The 22,257-nt window shown below is 40.5% G+C and overlaps 1 protein-coding gene across 6 annotated transcripts in view; it reads left to right on the plus strand.

The window, feature by feature from the left end:
• The window catches only part of PRKAG2 (protein kinase AMP-activated non-catalytic subunit gamma 2), a 210,604-nt gene that overhangs the window by 181,696 nt on the left and 6,651 nt on the right, over positions 1–22,257 (plus strand). For all 6 annotated transcript variants that reach the window (XM_068175001.1, XM_068175009.1, XM_068175025.1 and 3 more), the window contains 7 exons: positions 12,776–12,857; positions 14,384–14,442; positions 15,872–15,917; positions 16,591–16,645; positions 18,495–18,621; positions 19,303–19,468; positions 19,782–19,819. In XM_068175001.1, coding sequence (XP_068031102.1) covers positions 12,776–12,857; positions 14,384–14,442; positions 15,872–15,917; positions 16,591–16,645; positions 18,495–18,621; positions 19,303–19,468; positions 19,782–19,819 — 573 coding nt within the window. The remainder of the gene's footprint in view (positions 1–12,775; positions 12,858–14,383; positions 14,443–15,871; positions 15,918–16,590; positions 16,646–18,494; positions 18,622–19,302; positions 19,469–19,781; positions 19,820–22,257) is intronic.

Consider the following 22,257-nt stretch of genomic DNA (forward strand, 5'->3'; position numbering starts at 1 on the left):
CTGCTATAGAAACAGACTAATCTGTTCTGCAGTGTGGTAGAAAGCTGTGGCTTTCTTTGTTTCCTGGATTTTGCAATTGGTTTTTTTTTTGCTTGCTTTGTTGTTTTTTTTTTTTTTTTTTTTTTTTTTTTTTTTTTGCTGTTTCAGTGTGTTTTTCCTTGTAAAGATGCTCAAATTCTAAGTTAACTAAGCCCATTTAGTAATTTTGGTCTGGAATGTACTACTCAGACCTCAGCTTTCCACAGTCAGAGGCAGCCATGTAACAGATACTCAGTCCTAAAACATTCACAGAACCATCTTGTGTATCAGATAATTGTATATAGTGCTGGATTGAGTGCTATGATCTGAAAGGTGGAAAATCTACATTGACTTTTTCACCATCTTAGAGGACAGAAAGTTCTGCAGTGTTTCCTTTCTTCTGCCTGAAAGAGAGGATGACTGTCAGCTCTTGAGTAAAAAGTTTAGACCTCTTTGACCTGAAAACTCAGATTAAGGATGATGGGGTTCACTGTCACTCTTTCAGCTCTTCTCAAAGACTGTTGGGCTCCTTTTCATTCCAGAAGATACTTTTTCCTCACACTATGCTGGGAGTTGGTATCTGAAGTGGCCATGACCCACAGCCTGCACTGTGACCTGGGTCAAAGGCTTGAGCCTGGTCACTGTTGCAATTAGAGAGATGATTGTTCTTTATTCCATTTACCAGTTAATCCTGAGGCCATTGGGGCAGGCCACTGATTCCTTTTGGAGTCTCCAGATCTCTTGATGAATGACATCATGCCAGATACCAATTTTCATTGCTGGAGCTGTGTTGAGAAAACGCTATTAATGTCAAGAAGTGAGAGTTTCCTCTCCAGGTGGTGAGCCAGTGTGAGGTAACACCTGGGGAAACTGGGGAGTGAGTGAGCCTTGTGAGTTTTCACCATAAAGAACAGGTAACTTAATGGTGATGGAAAACCTTCCACCAGCACTTCACCAAAATCCCTGTCTTACTTGGCATCCCTAATGATTGTCATGGATTTCAGCGAGAGGAGAGCAAGGTCTGTGATCATGGAGTCATATTCTCAGTCTGCTTCTCCAGGTATTTGAAAGCAGTGGTGGTAGAAGGGAAGTCTGGAGTTGCTCATTCAGACTCTAGTATACAATAAATATGGACCATATCTTGAGTTTGTGTTGCTGGTGAGGAGCTTTTTTTTTTTTCCCTCTAAAGTGCATTTTTTTGACTTTGCATTATTACATTTAATGCATTACTTTTAATTTATAAAGTCGTAATACTGTAAAGCAGGAGTCCTCTTCCAGCATGGACGCTAGCTTCCAACTTAGCAGGTTTTGCAGAACTATTTAAGAAAGCACTAAAAATGGAGATCTGGATGCTTACCAGGCCTACATTGTTAGGAGGTCTTTTAAATACTTCTGTTCAGTATTTCTGTTCAGTTCTTTACCTGGCACCCTGTGTTCGTGTGCTACCATCAGTGTCCTCAAAACATTATGGACATTCAGTTTGATTGGTGTGGCTGGTGCACAAACACGTATGGAATGTGAAAATAGAATAGCTTTTTTTATTTGCCTAAAACAGCAGAATAAGTACATGATGGAGAATTAGCCCAATTAGGATGGTCAAATAAAACTTCTAAACTGTTCCTTGCCTTTCAGTTTTTAAGGTATAAATTACTTATTGTCCAGTAGCTCAGGACTTTCTATCAGTTTGTACTTTGAAAACACAGCTCGGAAACATTCAGTGTCCATGAATCTTCTTGAATGGGTATTTGTCTTTCCTGGGTTTGTTTCTTTTCTACCCACATCAGTGTTTCACCTGATATAAAAACAAACAAACAGAAAACACCCACAAAAAAAAAAAAGACCTGATGCCTTGAAAAAGTTCTTCAGTGATTTGAATTCAGGTTTTTAATAATGTTAGAACTAAATCACACAATTTAGGAGGTCACTTCTTGCCTCCCTTAATATAAGTTAGTAATCATCAGTGGGGGAAGAAGAAAAAAATGGAGCTGGGTTGTGTTCTCATGGCATCCTGTGAAAGAGTCTGGATTTTGGATTTTGGTTTGGCAGCAGTATCCCGACTCCCTCTGCTGGTCAGCCATCACAGCACACATCACATGTTTCTACCCTGGAAAATTATTCATGAGATACTTTGGAAAGTATTCTAAACCTGTTGTTAGTTGTGGGAAAACTGGACATGTTACCCTTATATAACGGGGCACCAGTCATACCACTGAAGCAACACTGATTCATAAAGGTAAATATTTAGTTTCAGTGTCTGTAAGGGAATTAGTATGAAGTTTCAAAGGCAATCCTGTTTTATCCCTAAGAGAGGGGATGGTGAGGTGCCTTTACCCTGAAAATAGAAGGAAGGCTTTAAATAGCAGAAACAGCAGCTAATAAAGAGCAGGAAAGGGCTGAGAGCCTCTTCAGCCCTGCTTGTGTGTCCGTCAGAAGGCATGGGGAGCTTGGCTGCAGCAGCTCCCAGTGCTGGCACAGCCCTGTGTGCTGGAGTGCGCAGGGCACACGTGTGCTGTGTGCAGTAAAAAATGCAGCGGACCCCGGACCCGAGAAGAAATGCTGATGTCTGGCTCCAGATCAGATGGCTGAAGGATAGCTTTATTAAAACTATACTATATTACATTAATAGACTATTTAAATAGATGCTATACTATTCTACATACTTACTTCTTACTTACCTAGCTAACTAACAAACTCATGACTCTGTGCTGAGAGCCCGAGCCACAGCTGGGTCCCATTGGGCATTAAACCCAAACAACCTTCACCAGGATCCAACCCAGCAATCACTGCAGGTAAACAATCTCCACACCACATTCCACATGGGGAAAACAAAGGAGCAGAGATAAAGATTGTTTTCTCTTCTTCTCTCTGTGCTTCTCCTGAGAGACAGAATTACGTCTCTCTGTCCAGAGAATGGGAATGTCACAGGTGTGTCTCATCTGTCACCTGCACGTGGCTGTCACAGCTCGGCTGTGGCTCTTGCACCTCTGCTGGGCATCAGCTCCTGTGGGGCAGGAGAGCTGTGCTTCAGCAGGACAAGGTGCCCCTTGGCACCCAGCATCCACACTAAATAAATGCAGTGTGCTGAGCCCTGCTCTGTTCACCTGCCTGAGGCCAGCTAGCACAGCTCAGTTTGCCTCAGTGAGGTTTCACCTAGAGCTTCCCCAGAACAGCATCTGCATCTGGTCTGCCTGCCTGGAGTGGTGCCTGGCCCATGCTGAACCCTGGAAGTGGCAGATGTTGCCTGGGAAAATGCTTGCTGGCACAGTTTTCTTGATTTAGAACAAGAACAGTGGACTGTTCTTTCACCTTTTCAGTTTATTAATACTTATTTGCTCCTCATAAATATTTATAGAACGATATTGAGCTTCATGGCTGTGCCTTTCCCTGCCTGTGACCCACGAGCGCTCCTTGTTTGTGACAAGCTGCTGCCTTTGGCTTTTCCCAGGGAAGATACTGTCTTTGGCACACATGAAAGCAACTTCATAAAGTCTGATCTGACCAGGAAGGGAGTCAGGAGACAATTAGATGTTATGAGCTTTCCTGTGAAGTCTGGAAATTTGACTCTGTGGATGGTGGGGAAATTGGGCAAGTTGCAACAGTGTACAGCTCACAGTGGATAAACTTTCTCATCTTTTACACATCTCCTGAGATGTAAACAGGAGGATAAACCCTTCACAGGCCCCAGAAGGGGTTATAGGGAGGTTGTCCCTTGAAGGGCTTCTCTAAGCATTAACTTACTGTTCTTCCTCATTCTAATTATGCTAAATATAAATGGCTCTGGAATGTCTTTATGATAGACTACAGGAAATCACTGAGCTGCATTCAGATTTGTTGGTCACCAGCTTGTGTCTTCAGCACAGCATGTGAGCACTGTCATTTGGTGTGTAGATGATCTGGGGGAGGGAGGGGACACCCAGAGCTGCCTTTCCTTCCTTTTTGTTGGTTTTGACCTTTATCAGGTACATACAGTGACACAGCAATCTGATATTTTCCTTTGATGGTAAACAAAACAATTCCTGTATTAACTAAAAGATGAATGAAATACAACACTTTGTTGACATTCTGTCTGCCAGCTTACTTTGTCTGTCATCTAATGTGATTTCAGTTTTTCCTTGTTGCTGCGTGCATCTGGTTTTGTTAGAGACCAATGCATTCCCCACCCCGTCCTGAGCTGCATTAGCATTTTCTAAGGAAATGCCTCTTACCTAGCTTACAGCAATCTCTGAAGCTTAACTCCAGAAGCTTTCTTAAGGCCAGATTTTTGTCTGACCTTGAAAGAAATGTATTAATTTGTTGTGGCTTTGCCCAGACTACACAAAGATGAGAAGGATTAGCTTGTTTTCTAGCGCAGAGCAATTAACCCTTGAAGAGCAGTGTGGAAGGTGGATATTAGGTAGGGGCTTCCCTACTTTGTATCAAGCAGCAATCTGCAGTCCCAAGAATGATCTGCTAGCAAATGTAGTGGCTGGGTCTTGTGGAGTTTGCATAAGCTCTCTTTGGGTCAAAAGCTCTATCTACTCTTTGACTAAATTATGTTCTTACCTGTTACAAGTAAATTTGGGTTTTAATAATAAAACATATGTAGCTTTTGCTCATCATGACCTTGGAACTGTTTTTAAAGCATTTGTCCAGCACTTCTTCATAAACTAATAAAAATCATGTTTATGTGGAAACAGTCATCAGAATAAGCTTTCAGAATCCTAAAGACAATTTCTTTTTATTTCATTCTGCATGAAGAAGAAATCTTTGTGTGACTTGGTTAAATTATTTAACCTGTTTAATAAAATTACCTAAGTTGTTAATGGACCACGTGTTGTTATCACCAATGTAGGCTTTTGTCAGAACCTCTCATTCTAGTAAGCAATCAAATAATTTTCTACCACATAACTAAAAAAAATTATTTTAAATGATGTTCTGGAAACTTCTTTAGTGATTTGACAAGCTGGCAGTAAGTATACCTTGTAACTTCTAAAGAGCAGGCAGTGGATTCAACATGAGAAGAATGGAGGAGGATTTATATTTCTCTTCCTTGTGCTGACTCTATTCAGTAAATGAATTTATTATTCTGATTCTCTCCAGGTCATTCTTGACTGGGGTGTTGCCTCTCTCCACGGTAATGAGATAAATCAGGCTTCCAGGAATAATGCTCCAGGATGGTTTGCTCCCAGAACCACACAGCAGACTCTGGGTCTGCTGTCACACAGCTTTACAAAAGGACTGACTGTCTGTTCCTTAGCTGGCTTTGAGGTTTCTCCCTGATGAAGCTGCTGCTGTCTGCATTTCTGAGGAGTGTGAATACCCCTCCTTGCTTACCCTGCCCACAGAACTGTAAGAGAATCATCTAATTTAGCTTCTAACCAGCATGTGGGCTGAGGCAGTGGAGCAGCCACATAAAAGCTCCCTTCATTGAGATCAGGCTGGAATCAGTAGCAGAATATGGGAAGACTGTTGTGTTTTCTCAGAGCTTCTCCTATTGCTGGTATACAAGCATAGGAGTTTAATCCTGCAGCTCTCAAAATCTATAGGAAGCACTCATTTGTGGATACTGGAGGAATGATAGTGTCAGTGAAACAGAAATTTCTACACAGGGTGCAGGTAAGGTGTTTGTGCTTGGCTGAGTGAAAGTTACATACCATTCTTCCTGCCTTCTCTGCCCCATCACCACTTTTTGGATAAGACCTTAATCTGTGAAGGAATTTCTGTGCCTTTCCCCATGCAGCTGATCCCACTGGCTCTGCCTGTCAGATTTACCTGATGTTCCCTCTTGGCCCATTGTGGTGTGAAATCTGACAGCAGGAAGCTCCAGGTTGGACACATTTCCACAGAGCATCGGTGCAGGACTTGGTTTGATGTTCCCTCTTGGCCCATTGTGGTGTGAAATCTGAAATCAGGAAGCTCCAGGTTGGACACGTTGCCACAGAGCATCAGTGTAGGACTTGGTTTGATGTTCCCTCTTGGCCCATTGTGGTGTGAAATCTGAAATCAGGAAGCTCCAGGTTGGACACATTTCCACAGAGCATCGGTGCAGGACTTGGTTTGATGTTCCCTCTTGGCCCATTGTGGTGTGAAATCTGACAGCAGGAAGCTCCAGGTTGGACACGTTGCCACAGAGCATCAGTGCAGGACTTGGTTTGATGTTCCCTCTTGGCCCATTGTGGTGTGAAATCTGACAGCAGGAAGCTCCAGGTTGGACACATTTCCACAGAGCATCGGTGCAGGACTTGGTTTGATGTTCCCTCTTGGCCCATTGTGGTGTGAAATCTGACAGCAGGAAGCTCCAGGTTGGACACATTGCCACAGAGCATCAGTGCAGGACTTGGTTTGGTGCCTTTGGCTGGACTGGGACCTTTCCACAGGCATGTGGTGTGGGGAGGAATTCTGCATGCGGACATGGCACCTGCTCCCAGGGGAGAAATCTAGAGTATGTGCATAGTTTTAACTTGGGGATAAGACTCTACCTGTTACTTCTGGGCTTTGGCTTGGCCCTGAAGGGTATTAAACCATCACATCTTACATTTTACTCAGCTATGGTGATAAGAAATGCATGATCTACCCAGGAGTGCTCTCTTTCCATCACCTGCAAAAGATAAATGAATTTTGATCTGGTTTCATACAAGCTTTCTAAAATTCAACCTAAGCTAGAGGACCTGATTGTGAATGTTTATTGGTTGGGGTTTTTCAGATGTTGAAGCAAATGTAGCTGCCCAGTTAATAACAGGTTTGTCCAATGTTTCTCCAATCTACTTGCTAAGCTAAAGGGGGAAATTCTACTTGATATGGTCCAAGAATGCTTGTCCCTTGACAAAAGTCTGTATTGTCCTTAAGTAGCCCATTTGTTTGACATCATAGTCCTCTGAGGAGGAAATGCTTCTAATAAATTCATCGACCAAAGAAAAAAATAATTGGAAAATAAATTGTAATGCAGCAGTCACAATGCTGAGATGGTTGGTTGTGTTCTTCATACTGGTTTAGTCTCTCCAGACAAATCAGTTTGTAAAAACACTGAATTATATAAACGCACCAGAAGAGAGATTTTAAACTTCTCAAAATAGCTCCTTTACAGGACTGTAGTACTCTGTAACTTAGAGATGTCTGGATTGAGCATTACAACTTAATTTGAAGGGCAAAAAAAAAAAAAAAAGAAATTGCGAGTTAAATGTTTTTCCTAGTGTGAATTACTTCAAAGTGAAAGTGCATTATGGACTTGGAGAATATTTAGCTTGTACTGCTTTTGTATTATCAGGATGATAATTGTGGGATCTGGGGATGAATGCAGGAGTATTCCAGTTTAGCTCATAGGAAAAAGTCCTTTGAAGGTGATGCCAGCAGCAAGGGAAGAGGAGGACTGTCCAAAGAGCTCTGTGGCAAAGTTGTCTTTTCAACTTAGTAATATGTTCATAACATGTTCCCAAATAATAGAATAATATGTTCATAACATGTTCCCAAATAATATTTCATGGGCTTTGTTCAGGTGGCAGCCTCGTGCAGAGGAAGCACTGCCTGAAATCCTGGTGATGTGAGGGAGTAGCAGGGGAGATGTGTTGCACACCTGTCTTATGGAGCAAGACCACCAGCTTTACCTGCAGTAGTTTGTTCTTTTTCCTCTCTTGGAGACTTGATAAGATTTGGGCAGCCAGAGAACTTGCCATGCTGCTTAAAGAAACACAGTCCTGCTTATGTTTGGCTAGAAACTGTTGCCTCATTCAGGAGTCTTGGCTCATAAACGCTTGAAGCAAAGGAATAAAGTGTGGGTTGCCCAGGTTTTATGCTGTACAAAGATTGCAGCAGAGCCCTGATGATTTTCCTGTTACAGCAGAGACTTGTGTGTCTTCCTACTTGGTAAGAACTATTGAAGTGAGAGTGTTTGGCCTCTTAAGAAGGAATTCCCGGAGTAACTTTTTCTTCCACCTTCATGCTCTTAAAATCTGTGTCTGGAGTGACTTTGCCACATTTGCTCATGTTGTGAAGACAGAGGTAATGCTGTTTTCCTTTGAAAGTACAAAACTTCTCCCCCTTTGCAAGGGTTAGCTATTGCGAAGCCCCTCCGTGCTTTGGTACTTAAAACATGTGAGTGTATTGGTGTAGAAATCCAACCTTCTCCTTTGGTTGTTCAGCTATTCTTATCAAGTCTGCTAAGACTGGATGCTCTCCTCTTGTAAATTCCTTTCAACTATATGTCAGACTTTGTACTTTGTTATGGTAGGAAGGGTGGTTGTTTCTCAGGGACTGCCTGAAAGATTTGTATTTGATACTGTGGTCTGCATGTGTGTTCTTGGTGGTATTTGTCCTCTCTAGTTTTGAACTCCTTAAAAATAGTTGGGAATAAAAATAACTTGTCAGCTTACCTAGTGAAAATGATGAATGTTCTACATCACTTTAGAACATCCATCCATCAGGAATCAGAGATGATAAAACTGTCAGGGGTCAGCTGGGTCTGGTACCGCTTTTATGGGAGCTCTGTGCCAAAGAGTGTAAGAAGGAGCTTCTTGCTTTGTATTCTGATCTGCTAAAATAGACATTTCCTGGGGTTACATTAGGGGCTTTTCAGGCAAGGGGCTGATGCTGGCTTACCCAGTGAAACACTTATCATCCCGCCCTTTGATGGCAGCCACACCACAGAAGTTCTGGCAGGTCTTTGAATGCTGCCCATGCTACTGGACAGTGATTTGCATCATCCTCTTGCTTGGTACTGGCATATCTGAAGGTGTTCCATAGCTTTGTCTCTTACTTCTGTCACCTTTGAGCCTTTTCAGTGAATTTTGTCATGAGGCAGTGGTGCTGAGTTGTTTTTCAGCTCAGTGGGATTCTCAGCTCAGCTCTGACCCTTTAGCACCAAGAACTCTGACAGCTCTTTTCTCACAACCATTTGTCAAGGACGGGAACCCTTTTGCAAGGCAAATGAAGTTAAATATTTCAACAGCAGCAGCCTCCTTGCCTTACGGGGCAGTCCTGGAAGACAAGTCTGAAACCACTGGTTACTTATGGACATAGTTACAGTTTCCATAACACAGTGTTAGGTAAAACAAACGTGTGTGTTGTAAAAACACTGAATTTTTGGAATGGAGCTCATCCTCAGTTTTCCTTTCAGGTGGTTCCCTCATTCAAAGATGTTTACTGAGGAGAGCATTTCTGCAAGGGCTTGTAAAATCCCTGGTATCTAGTAAAAAGGAGTGTCCCTTTCAGTGTTTCCCAGCAGTGAGGAAAAACTTACTCTTCAGTCTGGTGAAATCTTCTGCCACTGTTCCTGGTTTCACTGCCCAGTAATCCAGCTATTTTAGGAGCTCACTAACTGTAAAGGACGAGATTTTCCAAACATTCTACCTGAAAAACAGGACTTTTTTGTCTGGGTCTCTTGTTTTCTTGGTAATGACTGTTGTATTGGAAGAGGCTTTGTCCTCCTTCGGACTTGCAGTGGAAATGTTTGAATGGTGCGCAGAAACAGTGACCTCCAGAGGCTGTGTCTAACCTAAATCAGTCTGTTCTTCTATTCAGCATATTCACAGTCCAATGAGTTCCTGTAGTAGGAAAATCTTGTTCCTGTTGTGCTCAGTATAGTGGAATAGCAGCTACTGTTGAGGTGATCTGTGATATATCTATGATTTAGTTGCTGTGTTCTTTTGCTGAAATGTGACTCTTCTACTTAAAGGGCAGAATCTCGGAGAGTACAGTCACAAAAAGTAGGATTGCTCTTCTAATTGTCAATGTCTAGACAACTTAGTGGTGGGAGATGGCATCTGTGGGATGCAACTTAATCCCTGTGGAAGGCTGGTGAGTCGTGCCCCAGCTGACTGTGAAGTCAGGGTGAATGTGCAAGGTCAGGGGATATGTCTGAACAACCACTAAATTTGGGTGGATAAACCCCATTTTTAGTGGTTCATTGTGTGTTAGGACATGGTTAATGAGAACAGAAGTGCTTTGTTTAAAGAGTGTTTGTACATGGTGTTGAACAGCAACAATCTATGGGCTCTGGCTGCTGAACAATGGGTTTGTGAAGGTCAGGCCAGTCCAGCACTGTGGGGTCGAGAATTAACGACGCTCTTGGAGGTCCAAAGATGGGACATGGTGGAGATCTTCAAAGGCTGCTAACTATATATCATCAGAAGGCAAGGTCCTTGTGGGTATTTTCTGCATGAACATCACTGAAACATCTAAAAATGCTGGACAGAAGCCCAGCTCCACAACCCTGTCCTTTGGCTGGCCACCAAGTAGTACTTTGGGCAACTGAAATGGGTCAACCACAGAAACTGCAGGGAAGTGTGAGTGGATGAGTATATGTTTCCACTAGCAAGCAGTTTTAGCAAATAAGAATTAAGAAGGGTTTTTGCTTTGTAATTACCTTACTTAAATAAGAGACAAGTATTAACAATAAGAACTTGATGGCATTATTACTTTATTTAAAAGGTGACCATGTAACACTTTCTACAGTACAACTGAAGGCAACAATAGCAATGTCACTTGAGCTGTGATCTAGGACAGCCCAGGGGGTTGAGTTTAAGTATTTCTTTACTAAATTTCCATGATTTATTACAACAAATGTTTAATATTCTAGTGCTTAAGCTAAAATACTTGTCTTTTATGAAGGATTTAATTATGAACTGTCTTAGTAGCTGTATCTGTTCAGCAGATTTTATCTGTTCAGATTTTCCAAAATGTGTCTTTTAAAGCTAGACAAGATGGCACTTACTGAAGATTCTTGTGATTCTTGGAGGCAAATGATTTGCAAGTAAATCAAACAGCAGGATCAGGGCAAGAACTTATCCTTTGAAGAATTCTTTCTTTTCCTTCTGTATTGTCTACAAGCTCAGCATCTTGAGTGGTATACCTTTGGAACTCTCTCTCTTGAAGTGTCTTTTCTGAATCTAAAATAATACCTCAGCCTTGCTGTCTCACCCACCTGAGCATGGTGCTAGCTGGTGTTCTTTGCTGCTACTGTGTCTGGGAAAGAAGTACTAGCAGGAATTTGGAGGCTGCCTGAAGTGCTGTAGTTGGCTTTCCACATGTTTTCTGCCAGGGGCATGCTTCTCTTCCAGGTTATCAATTACAGGATTTGTAAACTTGCTGGAGGAGTTGTGTTGCATGATTGCTATCTGGGAGAAAGCTATTTCCCCCTGGCCTCAGTAGGTTAGCTGTTCCCTTCTGGCTCTGATCCTGCCTTGGAACATCTTTTTCTCTTGTGAAAGACTGGGGACTTGAGCTGACAGTGACTGTGACCTTGTGTGATGGCTCTTGTTGGGGAAAGATAGCAAAGCTGAAGGCTCGGGGTTTCAGGCAGTGTGAGGTGCTTTCCCCTTTTTTTGATGAAGAATGGTTAGAACTTATTTTGCCCCAAGCTGGAGCTGGTCTGTGCACTCACATCTGTCTCGTATCTGTGCCCCAAATAGCTCCCTGCTTTTGCTGCATTAACTCAAAGTGTGATGCTGTTATGTGGGAGCACTTCATGTATTCTTGCCATGGGGGTTTCTTTGTGGTTTCAGTCTTCCTCATGAGTTAGGATGCTCTTGTGGTGGATTTGGTAATACTTGTTTAAGCTGACTCCTCCTTGTATCAGCAGGGTGGTTGAATACCTCTGGCACCTTTCTGTTTAACCATTTTCTAGATAAATCCTGTGTTTTTAGTCTTACTTGTTGCCCTGGGGTTTTGTTGTTGTTTTTCCCCATGTGGCTTCTTCAGTTTCAGTGCAGTTTAGGGATGATGGCTGATGGTTATTCCTGTTCATTGGTGATGTGGGATCTCCAAATTCAGGAGGCAGCTTTGAGATCTGCCATCTGCTGATGTTTGGAGGGTGGATTTGCTTCTCATGGTCAGGGAGGAAGCAGTCAGGCTGCATAGATGTAGCAAGAAATACAAAGAAGAGTACATTCTTTGCCACTGCTTTATTGGATGCTGATTACATTGACTGTGAAGCCCTTTTTTTTCCTGTTAATCTGATGTGGGGAGGATGCCCTTGGCACATAATTTAAAGTAGACCTTTCAGATGCTGCTGTGAAATCATGATCTGTTCAGACTGCAGTCATCCAGCAATTGCAATTCTGCATTATTTGGACCAAGGACAAATTTCATGGATACAGAAATAAAGATTGGTTGGGTCCTGGTTTTGTGCCAGGTCAAGACCTGGGCAAGAACCATCACTTCTGTATTGTGTTTTCCATAGGAAGACTGTTTCGGGGTGTGGGTAGGACAGGAAGGATGTCATACTCCAGCACATCACCAGATCAGGATTTCCAGGTGCACCGGTGCCCGAGTTCTTCATTTTCAGAGAATCAGAGTTCACAGAGAAGTGTTTCTTTGCAGAATGACACCATGACCTCGTAACCTCTGATTCTGGAGAGGATTAATTAATTAAAAAATTGAAGTACTTGGCTGATTTCTTTAGCAGCAAAACAGGCTAGGTAATTCTTTTAACTTTCAGTCATATTTAGAATAATCAAACTTTAAAAAAATTATATAAATCAGGTGTCTAAAAGCTGTAGGGGACATGGAACTGCTGTTGTTTTCAATCTCATATTTTTACAGCTTGCTAGAGTAAACATTGGTTAGAAGGTATCATAGTCTTTTAACCATTTTAAAAGTTAAAGGCTGAAGGTGTTTGTTTGGCATTGTGGTTTCTGTTCTGTTTTGAATGCCAGTTAACCATTATACTGCTCTTGGGTTTTTTCCTGGTGAAAGGGGAAACCTTCTCTTGGTGCCTGGTATGCTAAACCAAGGCAAAAATTTGAAATTTGTTTATTTTGGTTCTTTTTTGTTGTTTTTTTTTCAGGTAAAGAAAGCATTTTTTGCCTTGGTGGCAAATGGTGTGAGAGCAGCTCCGCTGTGGGAGAGTAAAAAACAGAGTTTTGTAGGTAAGTAGTTCTGACATTTTTCAGGATTACCTGAATTTCCAAGGTGCTTTATTGTTTCAGAAGGGTGATCTGAGTCTGGCCATGACATAACATCCTAGAGAAATACTGGCAGAGTTTCTTTTCCCTCCTTGTGAGGAGTGAAACGGTGCCAGCTTTCACAGCGTTGCTGTGCCTTGAGAGCGATGCTTCTTTTAGCACCCAACCTTCTGAAATTCAGTCTCTAATATTTGCACTTCACTGTGTTTTGAAAAATAAAGGCAATGGTCATAGAAAGGAAAGTTTGAAAGCAGGAACTATAAACAGAATAATTTAATATTCCAGTATCCTGATATAAGTGCAGTACGAGGCTGTTTCTGCCTGTGCTCAGTGAGGTGCAGTGAGGATCTCTAAAACCAGAACTGAAGCTACAGAGATGTTCCATGTTGGGTGAAAAACATTAGGTCTGTGTATTGCTTTTTTAAAAATCATGTCATTAATTATCCCAACAATAATCTTCCGAAACTAGATCTCTCTTTCAGTTAGAAAATGAGGTCACAGTGGCAGTGACAAATAGAATTATAGGTATTTCTTGTGACCTGGAACATTGAGGATTCCTGGAAATGAATGGTAGATACTTAATAAAGCATTTGTTAAAATACTTTAAATCCAAGTGGGGAGGAGCAGTCTTGCAATACACCATAGGAGTGCTGTGTTTTTTATTTTCATTTGATTTAATTTCATGTTCTGTCTGTAACTAAGCTCTACTGATTTAAAGCTGACCTCCAGATTAATTTTTCCCTTCCCCATTTCTTAGTTTCTTCAGTTTAGATGTAAGAGTAGTAAACAGTGGAGCAATTGCATCTTCTCAAATCTAGAACTTGAAAGCTCAAAAAAGATTAATATTTTCAGGTAACTAAACTAATCATCAATATTACATTACATAGCTTGGTGTTGGTGCTTAAAATATATATATACAGAATGGATGGGCTATTTTTTTTCTTTTGAAAAGTCACATTTCCATACAGGCATTGAAGATTACCATGGAAATGGTTGAATGAAGTTCTGTAATAAGTAATAGTCAAGGAAAATGTATTATACTGTTCCTTCATTTGAGTCTAGGAGTCTGCCTGACTTGGCAAGTACATAATGAGAATGAGTCTTATTCAAAATGAAAATGAAAGGCAAGAATAATTCTCCAACTTTGAAAGATGTTCTAAACCCCCTCTTTTCCTTCCATGCTTTTGGGGGTGGATGTGGTCTGAATTCAAGGGGTTTTTTGAGTCAGATTGAAAGTGAGGAGAAGCACATGGGTTATAATATTGAATATTACTTCAGATGTGTTTTTATTCTGAAGCACTGTGTCAATGTGAAAGTGAATAGACATGGTTTTGAAGTCCTACTGTTAAATAGTCCAATACCAGTAGTATTTTACATGGATTTAACATTTATCATATTATGTATTATGAATATAAATTGAGAAAATAGCTGAAAGTTCTATATGTTAAGTATATGTCTAAAGACCTTTTTTTATGTATCACTTGTTACAGGAATGTTAACAATTACAGATTTCATTAACATACTGCATAGATACTATAAGTCTCCTATGGTAAGTATGATGTAAATCATAATTTGATCATTTGCCATACAGTACAGAGACTGATAGACCAAACTGAAAGGTTCATGATGATTGTCATTATTATTTAAGTCTTTGCATGGTAACTTACAGAGGCTTGGATGCTGGAGTGATGGTATAGAATAAACAAGTTAAACTAGTTAAATACATGCAAATATTTTAGTTACATGGCTGAATTGCACAATCAGTTGGAGGATCTGTTGACTTCAATTAACTGTAGTTTGAAATTCCCATTGGCAGTCAGTTGATGAAATTCTCTAGCTTGCATGTTCATACAAACATTTACATCCCTTTCTTGTTCCTGTCAAATCACAATTCCCCCCCTACCAATTAAAACATATGTACTATGTTTTACTAGCTCAAAAATCAAGAACAGTTGGATGGAGCAGACATCTGATGTAGCTGCTCTCTCAAAGCTCATGTTACTTTTTAAAATTGATAGTGAAATTGTCATCAGATGCCAGTAGTGTGGTGCCCTGTCCTTTCTTCATGTTAAAGGATTCTTTTTTTCTCCCTGGAGATTGACAGGGAGTGGGGGGAGGAACAAATGAAAAGTGCTTGCACACTGGTAACTTATTTAAAATTGTTTCTGTGTTGTAATCACCCTCTACATCAATATTACTGATTTTTCCATGAGACTTTACCTAATGAGTTCTCAGTCATTTACATTGTCGGAGGTCCTGTTCATAGGGTCTGCTTAAGCTGGCAGCAGTAAATAGGAGAAGCTGAGGAGGGACAATATCTGACTTAAGTGACTGACACAGTCTTCTGTAAGAACAATAAATAAATGAATGTTCCATCGGGGAATGCTCTAGTTTTAACAGGTGAAATTATGCAGAAAATAAAATTCTTAAAGTATTTTAGTCACTCTTCCTGAAAGCATCAGGACATACAGTCTGAAGCACATTGCTCCTCACGTGCTAGATAATGTCCACCACTGAGTGATGAGGAACATCCAGGTAGTTTCTCCCTAAAGAAGTGCTCTTGCTTGTAGGTGATCAGGTAACTTTATTCTGTTGGCATTAAGAAGTCAGGTGATCCGGGTAAGCTTTTTACTGGTGTGGGTTTCTGAGCAATCCCCCAAGGGTTTACCCTGGATGGTTGTTTGAAGGTGGTACAAATGACTGAAGTGATGTCTTTGAGTCCAGAGAAGACCTGGGCTGCAAACCTAGGCCAGTAAAAGGCTTTCCTGTCCCCTGAAATGATAAATCCAGGATTGTACTCTGCATTAGGGGAAGCATTGCACCCTTTCTCCTTGTTACAGGAAATGTTGTGTTGGACTATTCTTACTCTATTAGATTTTTGGCAGTGAAATACAAGAAAATTACACAGATGTTTACAATGTTAATGATGCATTTAAAATTAAATTACTTCAAGTTCAACTTCCATCTGCTCATTTTAGGTTCAGATTTATGAATTGGAGGAGCACAAGATAGAAACCTGGAGGGGTAAGAATATTTATTACTTGGTTGATAATTTACTAGGTTCTGATGTTTTACAGTATAGTGGATTTTGAATTCATCATAGAATTCTCTCCACATATTTTTAGATGAAAGCAGAAATAGTAAAAGCTTCTCTTTGGGCTCCTGTTCTTTATTTTTCTATCTGAAACAGCTATGGACTGGTGATCTGGGTGTGTAACACTTTGCCCCTCATTCATGGCTCTTTAAGAAAGAAAAAAAGCCAGTGGAGTGAGGCATATGTGGAGTGGGAATGAATAGAGCTGTGCCCGAGTGAGCTGCACACTGCAGCCAGAAATTCCTGCAAAATTCTGGATGTGACCAGAGGTGCTGAATGCAGGGAGGCAGCTCCATGTAAAAAGTAGTCTGTGTCCCATGGAATGATACTTGGAGGGATCTGTGTGCAGCACAGAACCAGCATGAGTAAAAGGATTATTTGTTGTAATTGCAGTGACCTCTGCTGGTATCAAGCTTAGTCCTGCTTTTAAATTTTATGTCTTTTTAATGTCAATATAGAGCACTGTGCATAAATGGTAGAATAACTAACTGTAAATTGCTGTCTGCCACTTAATTTTGAATGAATGAGTTCATGAAATGCTTTCATAAAAAAGCTGATGTTTTCGTTTGAAGTGGTAACAGTCTATTAATTTTCTAACCACAGAGCTTTATTTACAAGAGACTTTTAAACCTTTAGTGAACATCTCCCCAGATGCAAGGTAGGATTTCACTGTTCACTCTGCTTAACTTGAAATACACTAACGCCGTCTCAACTCTGAATTTAAGGCCTCTTTATATGTAAGAAGGAACAATTTGTTTTGCAAACAACAGTACAATAAAGAAGGACTGTCTTTTAATATAATCAAGAAGGGGTGAGAGCTTTTTTTTATTGTGAGTGAAGACTTCTTTGATTATCCTAAGAAGGGAATTTTAAATTGAACTTTTGTGGTTTATCAGCATAACTGTTCTGGTAAATGAGCTAGACATGGGTCAAAATTAAAATGCAAAACAGGCAATAAGATGACCCTTCAAGCTAGCCTGCAAGTCATCTTTATTTCATGAAAATAAAAACATTTAGAGCCCTTCAGCTGTCTTGTTCTCAGCAGTCACAGTAATTGGAAACTTAAAGTCCTTTTCAAGGCAAGTAACTTCCCTTAACTAAAGACAATATCTCTGTGGTTTGTTCTGCTCTACTGTAAGGCTCTGTTTCTTAAAATATAAATGACTGTCCTTTTCTTCTTGATGGAAGTTGAAAGAAATAGTTTTTTAACTGTCATTATGCCTTATTTACTAAATAACTTGAGAGGGAGATTTAGTTGATCTCTTAAATCTTGAGTACTACTTAATTGCTGAACTGGAGGGTGAACTTGTGGTTCTTGCTTTCAGTTTGTGGACCAGGATTGTTGTGCCCTGGTGAAGGGAGCTCCAGTGATTACCCTGAAGTAATGATATGCTGTATCCTCAGTGGAATTGCCATTTAGTCATGAATAAGTCATTCAGTTCAGTCATGGGGGATGTATTTTGAATGGTGGCAGGCTGCAGATAAGATGGTTAAGACAGCAAATTAGCCATAATTGTTTTCAGTCAGAGTGCAGCACGAGAAGCTTTGCCATAGAGAAGATGCAGTAAAACTTTTATAAAAGGTTACAGCAAGTCAGCTTCAGACCTGTTCCAGAGATGGGCTTGGGTTCTGGGGCAGTCAGACTGCAGCACTTAGGAAGTGTTAAACACTTACTGCAGGAGTGGGACCTGCAGCACTGGGGGAATCCTGGCTCTGTGTACATCAAGTGGGGCTATTTCATCCCTGTGATGGACTCAGAACACACAGCTTGGGTATGGGAAGAAGCCTGCTTCAGCAGCTAGGTGTTTATCAGAGCTTTACCAACTTTTACTTGCTAATTTATTGCAGTTGCTGGTCAGCTGCTTTATCATGGTCTTAATACACCAAGAAAAAAATAAAAGTGTCACTTGCAAGAAGAGCAGACTTGCACAGGTTGGAGTGTTGCTAAATCCTAGTCTGCAGTGCGTGGGAATGTTTTAGATCTCCTAAGGATAATTTTTGCCAATCCCCAGTGATAATTCAGTGAAATGATTAGATAATTGTTTGGGGTTATTCGCATATGTGCATGTGGCCATAAAAATGCCCTTTGTAGACAATGTTACAGAAATTTGGGATTCATTAAGTGCAGGAACTCCATTTTTCACAGTTTGTCTCTTAACAGAAAGACCCATGGTGAGTGCAGGGATACTGCAAGCACAGCACTTGCTGGAAAAACAATTTACACTTGTGAAGAATTTTTTTTTCTATATTTTATACCACAAAATGAACTTTCCATCACATTTTCTTTATGGATTTAGATTTCCATGAGCATGTAGTTGTTCATGTGTTGCAAAGCAGAAAGCTGTGAAAGTTAATTTGAAAACCCTCAACTTCTGCTTTTTATAGCATTAAAGATAATGCAAATAATTACCACATAGACTTCATGGGAGTTTATAAATGTGTGCATATATATCATTTGGCTTTACTTGCTCGAATTCATTAAAAAAATAAAATGTTTTTCTCCTCAGCCTTTTTGATGCTGTATATTCGTTGATCAAAAACAAAATCCACAGATTGCCAGTTATAGATCCAGTCAGTGGAAATGCACTTTATATACTTACCCATAAAAGAATCCTCAAGTTCCTCCAGCTTTTTGTAAGTATTTAAAGCTATGCTGTGCTTCACTGATTTTTCCCCACAGTAGGCATCTGATATAATTAAGTAAATAAAGTCTTAGTGCAGAAATTTCATAATAAACTTCCAAATTCATTGTGTCTTTGTGTATCTTTTATTGGTAACATGGAAATTAAAGTTGATGTAAGGCCTATATTTTACCTTTACTTTGTTTTACTCCTTTAAAGAAACGTAAACACCCAAGGACTTTTCTATTGGTGTAATTTGCTGTTGTTTCTGGAACATATCCTCAGCTTCAGGAGTTTGTTTACATGAAAAGAAAAATGAGTTGTCTCCCAGAGATGAGACTGTCATTACTCTGTAGTAATGTTAGTCACAGCAATGAACAGGAGGCCAAACAAAGCAACAGGAGTTCAGAAGAAATATTCAGATTCATGTTTCCTGTCTTCTCTCTCCAGTTTTAGTGGGAACTCATAGCTTAGGATCTACAGCTTTTAGTGATGTGTTACTACAGAAAAAATGGAGCAAAAATCCTAGTTACATTGTCTTAATTTAGAGCTGCTTTGAACAGAAACCCCTTGGGCTGTTTGGGTTTTGTATTAATCTGGTGTCAGGAAAGCGCAGCGACCTGTAGCCAGCACTTGGAGTCTGCAGATGGATGAGTGAATGTCAGTGTAAATCCATTCCTTCTGACTCCCCTAGATGTCAGAGATGCCAAAGCCTGCCTTTATGAAGAAGAATCTGGATGAACTTGGAATAGGAACTTACCACAACATTGCCTTCATACATCCAGACACTCCTATCATTAAAGCCTTGAATATATTTGTAGAGCGAAGGATATCGGCATTGCCTGTGGTGGATGAGTCAGGTGGGTACAAGAGGCTGGCAAGGGAAATGCTGCTGAGAAGGAGGGCAAAACACAAGAAGGAGTAAAAAAAAAAATTTAAAAGGCATAGGGGAAGAAAGGGAATATAAATAAATACTTATGCAAAATCTAGGTTGATGGGCTTGGAAGAATTTTAATATTTGGTAGGTTGTTTGGGGTTTGGGGTTTTTTTTCAGTCTTTCCTTCTTGGCCTGTCATTTCTTTCTTGTAATTATAACAGGTGAAAAGAGGAAGCGAGAAAACTGATACTGTATTTTAAGCACTTTGTTAACTTTTGTTTTTCTTTTCTTTTTAGGAAAAGTTGTAGATATTTATTCCAAATTTGATGTAATAGTAAGTATATCTCTTAAATTCTATTAAATATTTTATATGTAGTAAGCATTTTTAAATTAATTTGTTAATATAACAGTTTTATTTTGTTCCTTTGGCTGTAATTAACAAACTGAATGAAAGAGATCAATTCACCCTGCACATTTTTTTTTTAAATAACTACTTTTATTTATGTTATCCTTAGAAGTGCTGTTTGCACACAGGCTTTTATTGCTCTGGATGTTACCCAAAATAAGATCTGGCTGGGCATAATTCAGAGTAGGAGATCAAAGCTGGTGAAAAGGCTGGAAGGAATATTCTGTGAGGAATGTCTAAGGACTCTGGCTTTGTCTGGTGTGGGGAAAAGGAGGCTGAGGGGTGATGGGCTCACTGCTCCTGGGGCTTCCTGAGGAGGAGAAGTGGAGAATGAGGTGCTGGGCACTTCTCCCTGGGATCCAGTGACAGGACATGTGGGAATTGTCCAAAGCCACCCTGCAGGGGTTCAGGGGGGGCTTTAGGAAGCATTTCTTTGCCAAGAGGTGGCTGAACACTGAACAGGCTTTCCAGAGAGGTGGGCGATGCCCGAGGCTGTCAGTGCTCAGGAGGCACTTGGGCAGTGCCCTGGATAAAATGCCTCGGCCTCCGCTCCTCCCTGGAGTGTCAGGCACTGGCACCAGGTGATCGTTGTAGGTCCCTTGCAGCTGAGCTCTTCTGTTCTTCTTGGTTTCTGTTTTGAGTGAGGACTTCCTTTTTCCAGCTGCTGCCACTCCAGTCTGTTCTCAAGAGAATGCAGATTCCCTGTGCAGTCTGAGTTCTTTGTAGAGCTTGACCTCCTCACCGATGTAAAAACTACGTGGCCCATCCTTCTGTGTCTCTGGCTCCAGAGTCTTGCATCTGTATTCCTTCTGTTTAGATCTAATCCAGGACTCTGTTTCTGGATTTCCCTCAAGGTTCCAGTTGCATACTCAGATTCATGCCATGATTTACCAGCCTCTGAGAGCAAGGGCTTTTCTATTCTCATGGCTTCCAGAAACTTGAAAAACATATATATATATATATTTATCCCTGTCCCCTCCCAGCTGTGTGCAGCTGCTTCCTGATGGCAGCATCTGACACCTCCATTGTTTTCTAGAGGTTTCACTGCCCAGGTTGCCACCAACCAGCTGCACTAATGAAGACTCCAGATATCTGAAACACTGCCTAGAAGGCCTTCAGTAAAATGGAGAATAGTCCCAAGGGGAAACGCTTTCAGCTTATAAATATCTCTGGCTGCAAACATTGTTCTTAATACTGAAAATTCTGTGATGTCACTGCTCTTGCCTGTTATTTCTAGTCATTTGTCTTCATTTTTTGGGATTCTCTGCTGTGTAAGGTCCTGTTCTGCCATAAAAGCTTGTCAGGGAATAGGCAGTAGCTGGAGAGAGAATGGCCTGATGTGTCAAAGACAATGAATTGTCCCAGTTGGTGGATTCATTGTTTCAGTTTATTTTGTAACTGTGTTAGATTTTGAGGCAGGACATCTTTCCTTCATTTCCCATTCTTCTTCAGAAAGACACCAAAAGGAAGAGGGCTCCTTATATTTTTCACTTCTTCTCTCATTTTAAGTGATGAGGCAACAAATAGGATTTTTAGAGATGCTGGATCATTTATCTGGGAAAAAATATACCACAAAAATATAATTTTTAGGATATAATTTTTTGCTAGCTCTTTGCACCCAGTTAGTAACATGGGAAGGAGTTAGGGCATCTATTGATTACCTGGGATTTTCCTCACATGTCCTAGTTTGCTTATTAAGTTGGGGGAAAGAGATTCTGTTCTTAAAATATGATCACCTCTGAGCTTCCAGGTGTCATCAGGCTGCTTCAACCTGATCTTGAGCTTTAAAAGAAGGAAAAAAAAATGTACTCTGAAGTGTATGGATCTGGTCTTCAATAAACACAGAATTTCCAAGATGGTGATTTTTAACCATGTCCTTGCTTGCTGGTTGAAGCTATGCCTGTGTATGCAGCTGGCTAAGTTGATGGATTTCTTTCATTTTAAGAGTCCTGAATTAATTTCCAGGTTCTTGACTGGGGAAAGCTGGGAATGGAGTGATGTATAGGAATAGCTTTATATTGCACCAGTTATTGTGTGGAGGGTGACTTCAGTTTGCAGAGGCTTTTTATGTCCTCTCAATGTCTTTCATTAGGACCTGGTTAAATTAATTAACTAAAATTGTTTTTATCTTCATGATCACCTTGAACCCATCTTGTCACGTTTGGTGTAATTCAATTAAAAAACTTGACCTGAGTATCTTCTTGCCAAAACTTATTTTAATTTTATTGCTTGGTCCAGTTCTTTCATTTAAAAGCTCTGACTTTGTTCTTCCTTCAGTGCCTCAGCAGCAAAATCAGTAGGCCAGGGTGTCCCAACACTACTAAAATACCACAGTGATCTCACCTACAGAAAGCTTTGCAGGTCTG

Source organism: Anomalospiza imberbis, chromosome 1 (genome assembly GCF_031753505.1).
Source record: "Anomalospiza imberbis isolate Cuckoo-Finch-1a 21T00152 chromosome 1, ASM3175350v1, whole genome shotgun sequence".
NCBI lineage: Eukaryota > Metazoa > Chordata > Aves > Passeriformes > Viduidae > Anomalospiza > Anomalospiza imberbis.